Source organism: Myripristis murdjan, chromosome 12 (assembly GCF_902150065.1).
Source record: "Myripristis murdjan chromosome 12, fMyrMur1.1, whole genome shotgun sequence".
Lineage (NCBI taxonomy): Eukaryota > Metazoa > Chordata > Actinopteri > Holocentriformes > Holocentridae > Myripristis > Myripristis murdjan.
The window spans coordinates 7245165-7258433 of record NC_043991.1 but is presented as its reverse complement, the minus strand read 5'-3'; the positions used below and the strand labels follow the sequence as shown (position 1 = coordinate 7258433).

Below are 13269 nucleotides of genomic sequence, written 5' to 3'. Positions count from 1 at the left end.
AGAGAGGGAGAGAGAGAGAGAGAGAGAGAGAGAGAGAGAGAGAGAGAGAGAGAGAGAGCTAGAAAGGGCAATGGGTTCGTCCTGGCATCATTCCCACAATGTAGGAAAGGTTTATCGGGGAGCCTGTCCCTCTTCCCTGAGACCGAGACACAAGCAGGGCAAATGCCAGTTGAAGCTGTTGTCCAGCGTTTGCGAAGGACAAGCACCGAGCACACGAATGCGGCATGTTTTTGTCTGTGTGGTCAGGGTTATGCAACAGAAACAACCAACTATCTATCACCTGTTCCCTCTCTTGTGTATAACAGTGAATCAAAGGCACATTACCAGGAACTGTCTTTTGATCAAACACAAAGAACATATGCTATGATCATAACCGAGATCACAAAAGGTAACTATCAATCATTAAGTAGTTGCAGCTGCCAACTGCAAATGATTGACGCCAATGATTGATACTTGATTTAATTTTAAAATCAATAAGCGTGATATATTTTGACAAGGTATGGGTCGGGGGTGATAATCAAATCAAAGAAAACCAAGTCAAAACTGGTGCTTGTGGAGAACATTCTTCTCAACTTGTGTGTTCTTCTCAAGAGCAAAATACACTTTGAGACGATGTTTGGACGGTGCACTTGGAGCTTGCATGGTGAAATAATACATAGAGGTCTTCACTCTATTATAAAAACAACATACTGCGGTTGGGATATGCAGTTTACCACCATGAATATTGAGGCTTCTCATTAGTCCCTATCAGCTGGTGCATCATATTTGGTAAGTAAAACACGAGGATCTTTACCCATGCTCCATCCTCTGTGTTGTTTGATTTTGGAATCATATTTCAGGTGATAAAGATATGAGGCAAAACATGTCATGTCAACACAAAAATGTATAATGAGAGAGCCCAACAGTGATTAGTGTAGTGAACATTCAAGGTCTATTTTTCCTGTGGGGGTACAGTTTATGAGGTGAAGTTATGAGATTTGCTCGGGGTAAAGTGCAGTTCTGAGCTACTCAGCATCAAATCCCAGCTTTTAAAACATATGTAGCGAATTCCGTTTTTGTAAATCAACAAGGCTGGGACTTGCATGCAAAATATCTGACTCCTAGGGCAATTTATAATTTCAAGTAAGTATTTTGCATTGAGCTAATCTCAGTCTCAGCTCACACTGACTGGCCTGAGGAGGAATTACTCTGAAACCCTGTAGCTGAGACAAAGGTCACTGACCCTGCAGGCATCACAACTGCAGCATGTTTTAAGACTCTGGCAAAACCTTCACTGCTGCCAAGTGGTGGTCATTTTAATGTCAATAATTTGAGTTTCAACAATTGCTTGCAGTCTCCTAGCACCCTGTTGTAACCTTTCAGAGGGCAGCTGAAGAGTATATTGATCACCCTCTAAGGGAAATGGGTGACCTCACCCCTGAATCCTCCAGCCCAGCCTCCTCCACAGAGGCTGTGCCTGTCGGGTTTTGAAGCTTCTCAAAGTGCTGAGAACAATCTGGAAAAAGTCCTGCTTACCCCTCCTGAGTCACCTGATGGTTCAACCAAAGTCTTTCTCCATGGCCTTCCCAAACTCTGCCCACACCTGCGTTTGTGCTTCCGTGACTGCTGAGTCCAACAGTATGGGCTAAGAAAACCCCAAAGTCCTCCTTCTTCATCCTGATGGCCCTCAATCCCTGACGACGTCCACCAGCAGGTTCCTGGGTTACAGCCTTGACAGTGGGCCTCATTCACGTACCGCTCGACGACACGTTACAATACTGGTGCACTAATATGCATTCATTAGTTCTTAACTATTGCGCAGATCATCGTGAGTTAATGAATGACTCATCAAGAACTAAGCCATGCATTAATGTTCACCGCATCAGCAACTAATTAAGAGTCTATCTGATTAACAGTCTGAGTCATATATGCACTACTATTAATCAAGTCTGCCATCATGGATTAATTCCCTATCAGCGTCTGGCATTAATTAATACTGCAAATTTCCGTATTAATCACTACAATGGATTGAAGCCATGGAGTTCAACTTCCAGCCGTCTGCAACAGTGATGCCACTGTATCAGATGAACTGGTGCATCTGTTTATTATGTAATGGCTTATTGTTCATGAGACAGGGATATTCCAGGTTGCAGCTTGCAGTCCAGGATTCAAAGGTGGGACATTGCTAACATGGTGATATGATTTCAGAATTAGTAGCAGCTGTAAATCATTCTGAGCGCAAAAATTAGTGTGGGTGAGTGGCCTGCCAGACAGTATCAAAACCAATAGCCATAACCATATTCATGTAATAATGATTTAATAGTCGTGTGCCTCACCAGGTAAAGTCATCACATAATGATATTTTTTGCAAGTCATTAGCCAACGATTCATTAAAACACATACTGATAATGATTTCAGGCATCTAACTCAGTTTTATCGTGAATTGTTGGCTGTACTCCTCAGCAGCAATGTCATGAATTCTGCTTGTTTTTTTGATTTTTTTTTTTTTTCCTAGTTTGGCTTTTCTTAGGACCTTGCACAAGAAAAAAAATTGAAGAAAAAAACTTCAAAAGACACGGAGCCACCATTTCAAACACAGAGACTTTGAACAGAATCCATGTGGACTCCGTGGCTGCTTCCCACTCACTTATTTTATGTCTACTCACCTCCTTACTCCTCCACCTTCTAACCCGTCACCAGGAAATCAATTACTGCCCGTAGTCAGTGAGGATGTCTCAATTTGTGTGCAGCAAGGAGGTGAGAAGCAAAGAGAGGAAGCTTCCAGAGGCTTGAGTGAGGAACCATAGGTGCATCGTCACTGCCTCCTACGTGGATTTTTATTTTTTTGTTTGCTACTGCTTTGTATAGCAAGCAGCACCATTAACAAATGAAAGACACCAAAAATAAATCAAAGACATAAGCAGTAATGTTTGCTTTATTTTTGGTATGAATCTCCAGTGTTCAGTGACAACCACAAAAGGACTAATCAGCTCAATTCAGACGGGGGGTTGGCATCTTTTCCACAGAATTGCTTCCTAGCTTTCTTAACAAACATACAAAATTAAATAAAAAAAATATATAACTTGTATATCACCAGATTAAAACCATAGATCCTTGTAATTGATTTAACTGCTTGGCTTCGAATTAAACCAACAGGCCAATTGTGAAAGTCTCAGTAGTTTAAGTTTGTAACCCTTAACTGACTTGACTGCTTGGTTGAAATCATGACTGTCAGATTCTTTTTTATTTTTTAACACAGCAAAAGTAGCTTGTAATCCAGGCAAGACATCTAGAGACTCATGAAGCCGCCATTTGATCAAGTCATTATCATAACTGTTCAGACTCACTAATGCACAATAAATAACAATAATTCCAAAAAACATTTCTCCCCATACGAGCTGCTTTTGCATGTCTTGTCTTTTAGTGCAGAAATATATTTTACCCAACATGCAGCGTTTGTTCACTATTTATTCACTATTATTATACTAACTGGGTTGTGTTCGCAGTCTGTCCTTGATGAAGCAATATGAAGAGTTATTAGGATTTCAGCGCCATCTTCTGGTGGATGTTGCATATGCTGATTTTCTATCATCCATCTCCTGTTTCAGTTTGAGGATTTTGACAAAGATGGAGTTGGAGACACAAACTGCCCCTGCGTTCCAATACCCATACTGCAATACTATTTAGTAGGGAAAAAAAGAATTAGTATGTCCCAATACATACTAAACTACATACTTTGTAAGAGCAGCTGCAGTACATACTAAAAGTAAAAAGTATAAGTATGCGATTTGGAACGCAGGGTGCATTAAGTGCACAGCTGAAGTAACATATTAGTTTAAGTGAAGTTTGGCACTGAGGAAATGCAATAACTTCAGTTGTGTTTATAACCAAGCTGCCACAGAGTCTCTCTCTCTCTCTTTCTATCTATCTAATTAAATAGATAGGAATCACCAGATCTGAGGATATAATTAAAAACAGGCCAAACATGCAGGGGCTAGACAACGATCTACAAATAAAGAGAATGAATTCTGAAACTGAACTAAAGCCAGTGCAGGGGTTTTAGAATAGAGGCCTCTTATATCTGTCTGTCCCAACAATCGTCCCAGGGTTTCTATAAGAAGTGTTTTTGTTGTTGTTGTTTTCCATGAACTGATTAATTTTTTATGCTTTGAAATTACTAAATAGAAATCCATAGCACAATAGCTGGTTCTATAGGATTTAATATGCAGGTGCTTCCTTTATTTTTCTTATAGATTAAGTTTTTATATTTAGGTGTTTTATTTATGAAATCACATGCAGCTGCAAAGTGTTCTAGCCTCTGTGAAAACATGAAAACAGCCGGTTCCCATAGCCAAAAACAAGGCCTGTGGTCTTAACTTCCCTGGTGCTGAAAAGATTTGAGGAAATGAAGAATGTGCATCCTGAATCAAGCTGATATTACAGTTCACATCTGGGGGAAGGAGCATTTTTTCCTCAGCCTTTAACACAACACAGCCACATGCTCTCACTGAAGCTCCCCTGTACATTTTATGTTACATCCTAACATTTCTGACTGACTTCATTGTGGACGTAAGTTGTTGTCTCAGCTTATTTGGGTGAACGGTGCTCTCTCCATATGGTTCCTTATCCACTGGCTCCCTCTAGTGTTACATTTTATACAGCAACCATTTCAGCAAGGACATTAACATCTTGTGAAGTTTGCAAACTTTTCATTCTTATTGTACAAACATCGAGTAACAGAATCAACCTAAACAAGTTTACAGCAAGACCATGACATGACATGACATGATATTACATTACATTGCTGCAGCTGAAGCCTCCCACTGATGCCAGTCAGTCAGAAACACTACACAGCAATGCAAGTGCATAGATCAACAGAAATACACACACGGTCATTTTTTTGGATGACTGTCAGAATTAAAAAGTTTTCCTTAAATTAAAAAAAGCTTTATTTTCTTCTTTAATTAATACATTATTATTTTCTTCTCTTATTTTCTTCTATTATTCTTGTATACCACCTTTATCAATCACCAAAATTTCAAAGTTTTTTCAAAGTTTCAAAAAGTCAATCAGTTTTAGGGTCTGCTTTTTGAGCCCGTTTTCACTCGGAGGGCGTAAAATACCTCAGCTTGGTAGAAGCCCGAGGCACTGTTTAATGTCAGTACGAGACGCAGGTGATGGTGGCATTGAATTAGGAGCAACAAAGTCCAAAGGAAGGCAGTTAGGGTGGAGAGCAGGACTGAACAATTCACCGAAATATTAACAAAATCGCAATATGTTAAGGTGTAATATCAAATCACAGGCGCTGCAATTTTTTGATACGTGTGACAAAACATTGTTGGAGGTTATTTTGGTGCTACATGCCCTGGCCTACAAATTGCATTTTCCAGATGTATGAAGACATGTTTGATGGATACCGACTGCAGCAATAATCAAATCAGCGTCATTTTCATAGCTTTTTAAGTGAAAATCCTGCTAAAATGATATCACAATTGCAGTATCTGTAAAATTAATCGCAATTTGATTTTCTTTTCCGCATCATTCAGCCCTACCCTAGAGTAACAACAACGTCAGGATGGCAAGACCAGTCGTAACTGAAGTAGTTTTGGGTCTGACTAGTGCTGCAATAACACATTAGGGGAAGTTTTCATAGTTAATGTTACCGTAAAGATCACTTGTTAAAAAAAAAATCCACTCTGGAGGCTCTTAGAGTTGAAGAGAGAAAGCCAACCTCTAACACATCGCTAACTAAAACTCCATATTACAGTAGACTGAGGAGTATTTCTGGCCATTGTCTCCAAATTTCAGTTTACCACTCCTTTAAGTTGAGTGTTCACAGAAAATGACAATTGATATTAAAGAATATTTCCTCCAAAAACGTCTGCATCAAAAGGGACTTTGGAGGACAACTATAAATATGGAACTGGTGTGGATATCAGTTTTGAGACAAATATAGATGCAATTTCTAAAAAAGGTACAGAATTGTTTATTTTTTCCCTTCAGCAAATGAATGCATGGCATAGTAGGCATGTGTAGCATCTGATTTGAAGTTATCCAGTGCCAGACCAGCCAGCAGGCTCGCGAACACTGCTCTGAGGGGGCATGACACGCCACCACCCCATAAATCTGGAGAGTTATTTTCATGTGACAGGGTTCAGGACCGCTGACCACAGTCATGGTTTAAAGTCTGAGGTTTTTGGTCCGCAGCAGTTTTGGCAGAGGAGGGTCTCCTGAAAGGGTTGAAGATACCGGTGAAAGGCGTTATCCTGTGTCGCTTTTTCATGTAGTCAACGGCGTTCTTTGTGTCTGCTTTGCCAGAGTCTACGTACTCTGCAGCGCTGGTCACGTTCTTTTCTATGTTGTTCATCAGCTCCCCCTGGTGGAAGACACAAGTAAGAAATTCATTACTTTGCACGAAAGATAAAGCAAGAAAACTGATCAGTTTGTGATTAATTTTAAATTCCTGGGTATTTTGCATAATCTCATTTTTTGAATATTTCTGAATGGCATTCATACAATAAAACAATGACCCAATTTGATTTCATTATGTCTCATTATGCTGACCATATCAAACGTCTATGGAGTGCCCAGAGTGGGTTTAATTTACAAAAAAAAAAAAAAAAAAAGGTTCTAATGCCTACAGTATATTCCTCTATTTCCATGTCATGTTTATATTTATTCATGAATCCTGTGGTTTATGCCGTTTGCCACAGATTTGTGAGCAAGGCAGCCTTCCTACCTGGCTCTCCACCAGCATGGCTGTGTCAACAAACACCTCCTGCAGCTCTCTGATGCTCGACTCCAGACGCAGGATATCCTGGTGACGGGCCTCAATCTCATTAAGGGCCTGGCGTGTAATCCGAGAATCTGAGATAAACTGTGGGATGGAATGTATATCAATAATAAAACACTCACACATCACAAACAAATAGCATGAATTTTAACAGCTTTCCTGAGTGGCCAATAATGTCAATAATGAACTAGTATTAACGTGAGAGCCAGGACAATCCCACTGATATGGTTTGCATCTGAAAAACTGAGAAAAAAAAAAACTAACATGAGATGTGAAGATGGCGGGGTTGTCACTGTGAAGTATGTCCTCCAATTCTTCATCTGTGGTCACTTTATCCACTGAACAAGAGACAAAACAGATGAGTTACAGATTTTTTTTTACTCTCTCAGCATGCAGGTTAACTGCATTTCTTCATTAAAACAAAAAAACAAACAAAATGTGGGTAGTCTTTATTAACATAGCTTGCAGTGTTTGCAGTCAGAAAGCCTCCAGGGTAATTGTAACTGCAATGTAAACACACTATTGTAACAATTTTTCACCATTTTAAAAACAAGAAATCACATCCTCACTGCAAAAAAAAGGCCATGTTCCCACTAAAGATAATAATCAGTTTAATAAAGTGCCTGGTTAATATGGCCTGTGTGTGGTGGGGTGGACAGGAGAGGTGTTATGCCTCAGGAAACGAGACAGAGCATCCTAAAAAGTAGAGGAACCTGTTGCCTAAAGTGTATATATGAAAAACATTTTGCCCTGCAGCACCACCATCTGGCCAACATGGGAGCCTGACGCTGCCTGAGCCGTAGGTCACCTTGAGAACAACACTGTCAGGTTGCTCTAGGTAGGTGGAAGGTGGTTCTCAAATTGGGGGTTGGGTCCCCCCCGGGGGGTCATGAGATAATTTTGGGAGGGTTGCAAGATGATTAAAACATAAGCAAAAGGAAAAAAAAAAAACAAAAAAAAAAACACTCTTTTTTTCTGTACTTTTAAAACACAACACCTCCTCTTATAATTAAGCGAATGAAACAACCTGAATAGTTATTCTCTGCTCTGTGAAAGGGAATATATGAGTACATATTAATTTGTTTTATACAGCGTCACAAACAAATTAATAAAGTGATAAAAACTAGGAGAAAGAAAATACTTCTGCACACACAAATTATGGTTTAAATGAAGATTTTGATTCATCTGTGTCCTTGTAATAGAAATTGAATCATATTTAATGGTAAACTACTGGCGAGGATTTTCCTGTGCTACTCGTGCGATGTCTTGTATTTGAACTTTGGCGTCACCTCGGATGCCGCTGGTCTCCACCTGGTCGCCACACCTCCTCCAGCTGCACTCATCAGGGCTGAGCTTAATTAACCCAAGGTGTGGAGGATCCACGTTGCAGAGAGATGATATAACGTCGTATATTTTAAATGTCTTGAGAAAGGTCAGAAGACTGAAACGTCGACAAGAGAAGAAATAAATAGTCTATTTCTGAGTGTGTGCGGGAGTATTTTCTCTTTTCTTGGAGATAACTAAGGGGCTCTTCACCCGGCATCACAGCCTGAGCAGGTTTCGGAAAGCGCTTTTCATTTGCTGTTCTGGCAGACATGAAAAGTGTCATTACTGCGTCACTCAAACTGACATTTACAAGAGATAACAAAAATACTGAGTTAGGACTTTTTCATTTTGACCCATGACTAGACTATTACATACTGTTATGACAAGTTATTTGTTACACTACTTGTGACCGAGAAAAGAGCAACTTGTCACCACCCAACACCACCCGAGCCCGACTATTTGAGCAGCCATTAACAGAAAAAACAAGACAAACACAGCTGTCTTGTGGATACTAGCTCCAGTTTCCTTGTTAGTGAGGGGTTGGCTGGCCTCTCCTCTAAAACAACAGAATGGAAATGAAAAAGATCCAGGTCTGATATAAGGGCCAATCACTTGACACTGACCAGAGGAGGGGAAACTGTCTGTGCATGTTTTGCTTCAGTGCATTTTTGCCAACTCACCAATTTCCAGCTGCCTCTGAATGCGCAATTTGCACTTTTCTCTGAAGGAGGTTTGTGCCTGACAGTAAGTCCTCATGACGTCCACAAACCTCCGAGTCAGGTGTGAATGCTGCAGGAAAAAAGCAGTTCACATTCAGACTCAGAGCAAACTTACATGCCTGGAAATGAATAGGAATCACTTCAATAAAATGCTCATGTAATGACTGTTCATTTGTCCCTTATTTCTTTTGCTTCATACAATTAAAATAAATGAAAACAACTGAAAGGGAAGTTCTGCTACTTTCTGGCAGTAGCCTTGTGAGTTAGTGCTTTGGTCAGGTGCATAATGAGCACGGCCGCTCTGAAATACCTAATTTGATTTTCCTGGCTTATTCCGCACCGTAATAAGCCTTTTCTGGCCACTTCCAATCTGGCAACAGAAGGCTGCTGCTTGGAGAATTTTTCTACTTCGAAAAGTAGAAATGTGATGAATGAGGAGTCAGCCCTTCTGTGCCTGGCAGTGCAGCAAATAAAATAGAAAATAATGCAAGACCTGGTTCTTGTGAATGCGCTGGTTCACTGAGGCACTGTTGCTGTTTTCATCGACGGCAAAGCTCTCCTGCATGGCTGCAAGAAAACACATCAAGATAAAGGATGAAGGCAGCGGACGACATGCACTTTAAATAATTATGTTGTTTTATCTATGCATTTTAACTATATTTTCAACTAGATCAGGAAGAGATAAGATACTGCTATTACTATTATGACAATGACTACTGCTACTACTATTGTAACAAACACAGGACCCAAGTTAAACTTTTTTTTTTTTATGAACACTATGAAAGCCTCTACTATTATGCAAATGCAGGTATGGTTAAATTAACTGGCCAAATGCAGTCTGCTGCAGAATGTGGTCATCTTTTCTCTATCACTAGTAGCAGAGGAGGGTCATGCTATTTCAGGACAGTGGAGTTACTAATGATGACCAGCAGGAGAATGGCTTACCCTTGCATTTCCATTTGCAAGTCAAATCACGGCAGGACCTACACAGACAGGCCCAGCATTTCAGGAAGTATGATAAGAATAACAGCCTGCACAGTTCCCCCTCGCCGGCTCAAACACCGAGGTCCACAGTCAGATCTCCAAAAACTGTTCCACCTTCACTTGTCACTTTAAATCTCTCACACGGTGCAAAGTTTCAGGGAAATTTTCTGCACCTACATTTAAGTTTGGCTCGGACCAAGTTGGCATTCTTCTTGATTTGGCTGTTCAGCTTCTCCAGCTCGTCTTTGTTTCCTGAGAATACAGATTAGGAGGTCGGTTCATGACACCAAAAACAACACAGACTGAGGGTCAGAGGTGATGCCAGTTTTGTTTCTGTGGCTCTTATACAACTGTTTCCATTCTCTTGTGAACACTACTGTTGTGAGCTGTAAGGCGTCCCTAGCTGGATCAAGATCAAGAGTTGGTGTGTGTGTGTGAGTGTGTGTACACATTATTAACTGAGTTGTATATACCTTTAATTATCTCATAGCCATACTTTCCCAGTATGACCAGCCCATTTAAAAGCTAAAATGAATTAAAAAGTTGCAAACATATTAACTTGCACTTGAAGTTGTTTTAAACAACCAGGTAGTTGCTAATGAATAATAATTATTTTTCTTTTCTACTAAAGTGAAAATCCATCAGTGCTGTTATTACTTAATTACTTAATATTCTGCATTTTTACATGACATAATTAAAGCTGTAGTAAAATTTTACTTGGAGCCCTGGTCCATTTAATCTACAGTCACATTATTTTATCATGGACTATTTAATCTGCTGCTGAGTGTGCAAGTCAAAAAAAAAAAAAAAAAAAAAAAAAAGTGCACTGCCTAAGCGCAATAGCTGCCCAAAACCTAAATTATCCCCACCTCCTCCCTAATCCACACTACCAGCATGTATGTTTTTAATGACTTGACTGCATATTGAAAACAAGGAAGTGATACCCTACACAGCAAAAAATACTCAACTACTGGATAAGTGCTCATTTAGACATATGGGGAATGAGTTTCAAGAGGTGAAGATATTTTACAAGATTAATTAAGTGAGCAATTTTACAAAATCAGCCGTGGTTCACAGTGTTATTTAGCTACTGGAGTGATGAGGAACTCCACAATAAAAGTATCTGACATTTAAGTGAATGTGTTAGGAGGGATTGTGCTTACCGTCCTGCAGGTCTGCAGCGGCGAGGATGGCGTCATGACTCCTCTGCACCTCCTCCACAGCAGAGGAGACTGCAGCTATGAGGTCTGACAGCTCCTGCACCTACACACACACACACACACACACACACACACACACACACACACACACACACACACACACACACACACACACACACACACACACTAGTTTAGGATGGGCTATTGCACACACGCACAAGAATAAGACAGACACACACACACAGGCCATACTTACCGTTTTGAAGAAATTCTCCAAACTGTCAGTACTCGAATTCTCCATACTTCTGCTTGTCTGTTAAAAGAGGGATTGAATAAGCTATAAGGAAAAAAGAAAGAAAAATAAGTCCCCTGACTGTTTTACTATTTAAAAAAACAAAAACACATGCAGCCGACTGATACTGAAAGCTGTAACTGCTGCCAGCTGCAAACGCACCGGGCGACGGATGGATGATTAACCCATGTTTACTGTTTGTAAAATAACAGAAAGATCAGAGTCCTCCATAAAATCAATTCACTGTTCACTCCAACCTGTTGCTATAAGACTGTGTCCGCTTCGAGTCATAAACTGAGTCAAGTCTTTGTCCTCGTTTTCAGAGGTTTTTTTTCTTTATCCTACCTGCCGTTGTTTGTCCGCCGGGTGACGGTTGGCTCACCTGTCGGCTCATCAGCCACCTGTGGAGGAGCTCGGGCACGCATGCGCGCCTCCGACAAAAAAACGGAAAACAAAGGAGGACACGCCTTCTTCAGTTTTCAACGGACTTCATGAATTGCACCGTGTGTCCTTGAATCAAACCTAGAGGTATACAAAGCGCAAATATGAACTGTAATATCTTAAAGAATGAGCTCATAAACAGTATATACACGCTGTACAAAGCATTCGCTTGCTGAGGATATGCGGGAGTTTGTCATGAGTGCGCAGCGGGAGCAAACCGCATTATTAAGTGTGAGACACTACTGTGGTGGTAATTCTTTAATAAAGAAGAAAACAGTATTTGCGCTTTAATATTGCAATATGGAATAAGCGGTGCACCAACAATGTAAAAGTTGCTGTAAGTTGATTTAAAGCGCCAGGGGGAAAGTCCCTTTCTTCATGCCTTCTTTGTAATCTGATTTGGGGGATCCCCTCTGCCTCTGTGCCACCGACACTATTGACTTGTCAGTGCTTGATCATCTGCACACCCGCTGTGACTCTAGCACTCCTATGATCAGATGTATTTGTTGTAGCAGTGTTGCTTTCATCACCAATGACATTTCAGCCAAGTAGCTGTGTTTTTTACCTTTCTGTAGTTTTTAGTCTGAAAAGGTAGTAAACTCCCAAAAGTAGCCCGGTGTTAATCTGCTCTGTAATATTCAAAATGATACTGTACTAAGTGGCATACTGAATGTGGTTTACTGAGAGGTTAACAAAATAAATCAGTTCACTAAGCATTTACTGTCAAAATTATCAGCTTTAATTGCTTTTGGTTTGAAATATTTGCAATGTGCAAAAAATGCAGAACACTACACCCAGCAACCCCCAATTTTATAGGGAGCAGGTTTTCTTCAGGGGGATCAGAGACAGTATGTACATTGTATATATTATGTGTATATGTATACAGTCTATGAGGGGGATATAAAGGGTCAGTTATAAATGGTATTCATCACCTGGAAGCTGGGAAAGATTAATTTTAGATGCAGCTCAGCTCTGTGTGCCCACCTATTCAAGTTATGAATCTGTTATAAACATTGTGTTTCATTAGGCCTATTTATATATTTATTTATATATTTATTTAGAGTGTGTAAGGGTAGAACATTATGATGAAAGCATATGATAGCCATTGCCCTGCCCGTTTATGTGTAATTTTTGGGTTGGTACCATTTAGTACACAGATTTGATGCAAAATTTTGCCATTTTTGACTACTCAAGAATTGATTAAAAGAAATGGAGTTTGAAATCTAGTCACCTTGAAGGCCATTATAGTATTATATGCAGTATTCAACTTGTTTGCAGTATGCTTGCTTGTGTACCACACTCACTGTGTACTACAGTACCACAGCAAAGGTTTGATGTTACTTCTGAAAAGCTGAAAAAAGTATTGAGTATATATAAACAAATACTTGCTGTGATCGTTTTTCTACTAAAATAAGATGTGTTAGCCTTAAAAAAAAAAAAAAAAAAACATCTCAAGCTAGTAACCCAAAACAGATTCATATCACAGTTGCATCTGATATAGCACACATATACTCATTTGTGGTTACAGATGAACATACAAATGTCTGCAGGCCTGGGGTCGGTGTGTTTGTTAGG

The 13269-nt window shown here is 39.9% G+C and overlaps 1 protein-coding gene across 6 annotated transcripts; it reads right to left on the bottom strand.

Annotated features, from left to right (window-relative positions):
• Nucleotides 1-4100: 4100 nt before the first annotated feature.
• Nucleotides 4101-11681, bottom strand: LOC115369422 (syntaxin-2-like). 6 transcript variants are annotated; one of them, XM_030066031.1, is made up of 9 exons: nt 11599-11681; nt 11218-11274; nt 10965-11064; nt 9979-10053; nt 9311-9384; nt 8779-8887; nt 7037-7110; nt 6719-6856; nt 4101-6355 (listed from the first exon to the last, which is right to left on the bottom strand). In XM_030066031.1, the coding sequence occupies exons 2-9, from the start codon at nt 11260-11262 to the stop codon at nt 6134-6136; spliced, it is 837 nt and encodes a 278-aa protein (XP_029921891.1). In that variant the 5' UTR covers nt 11263-11274; nt 11599-11681; the 3' UTR covers nt 4101-6133. The 6 variants fall into 6 exon arrangements, with proteins under 6 accessions (XP_029921891.1, XP_029921889.1, XP_029921890.1 ...); XM_030066029.1 differs by having other exon boundaries at nt 11636-11681; XM_030066030.1 differs by having other exon boundaries at nt 11218-11298; nt 11599-11670.
• Between the last annotated feature and the right edge of the window lie 1588 nt (nt 11682-13269).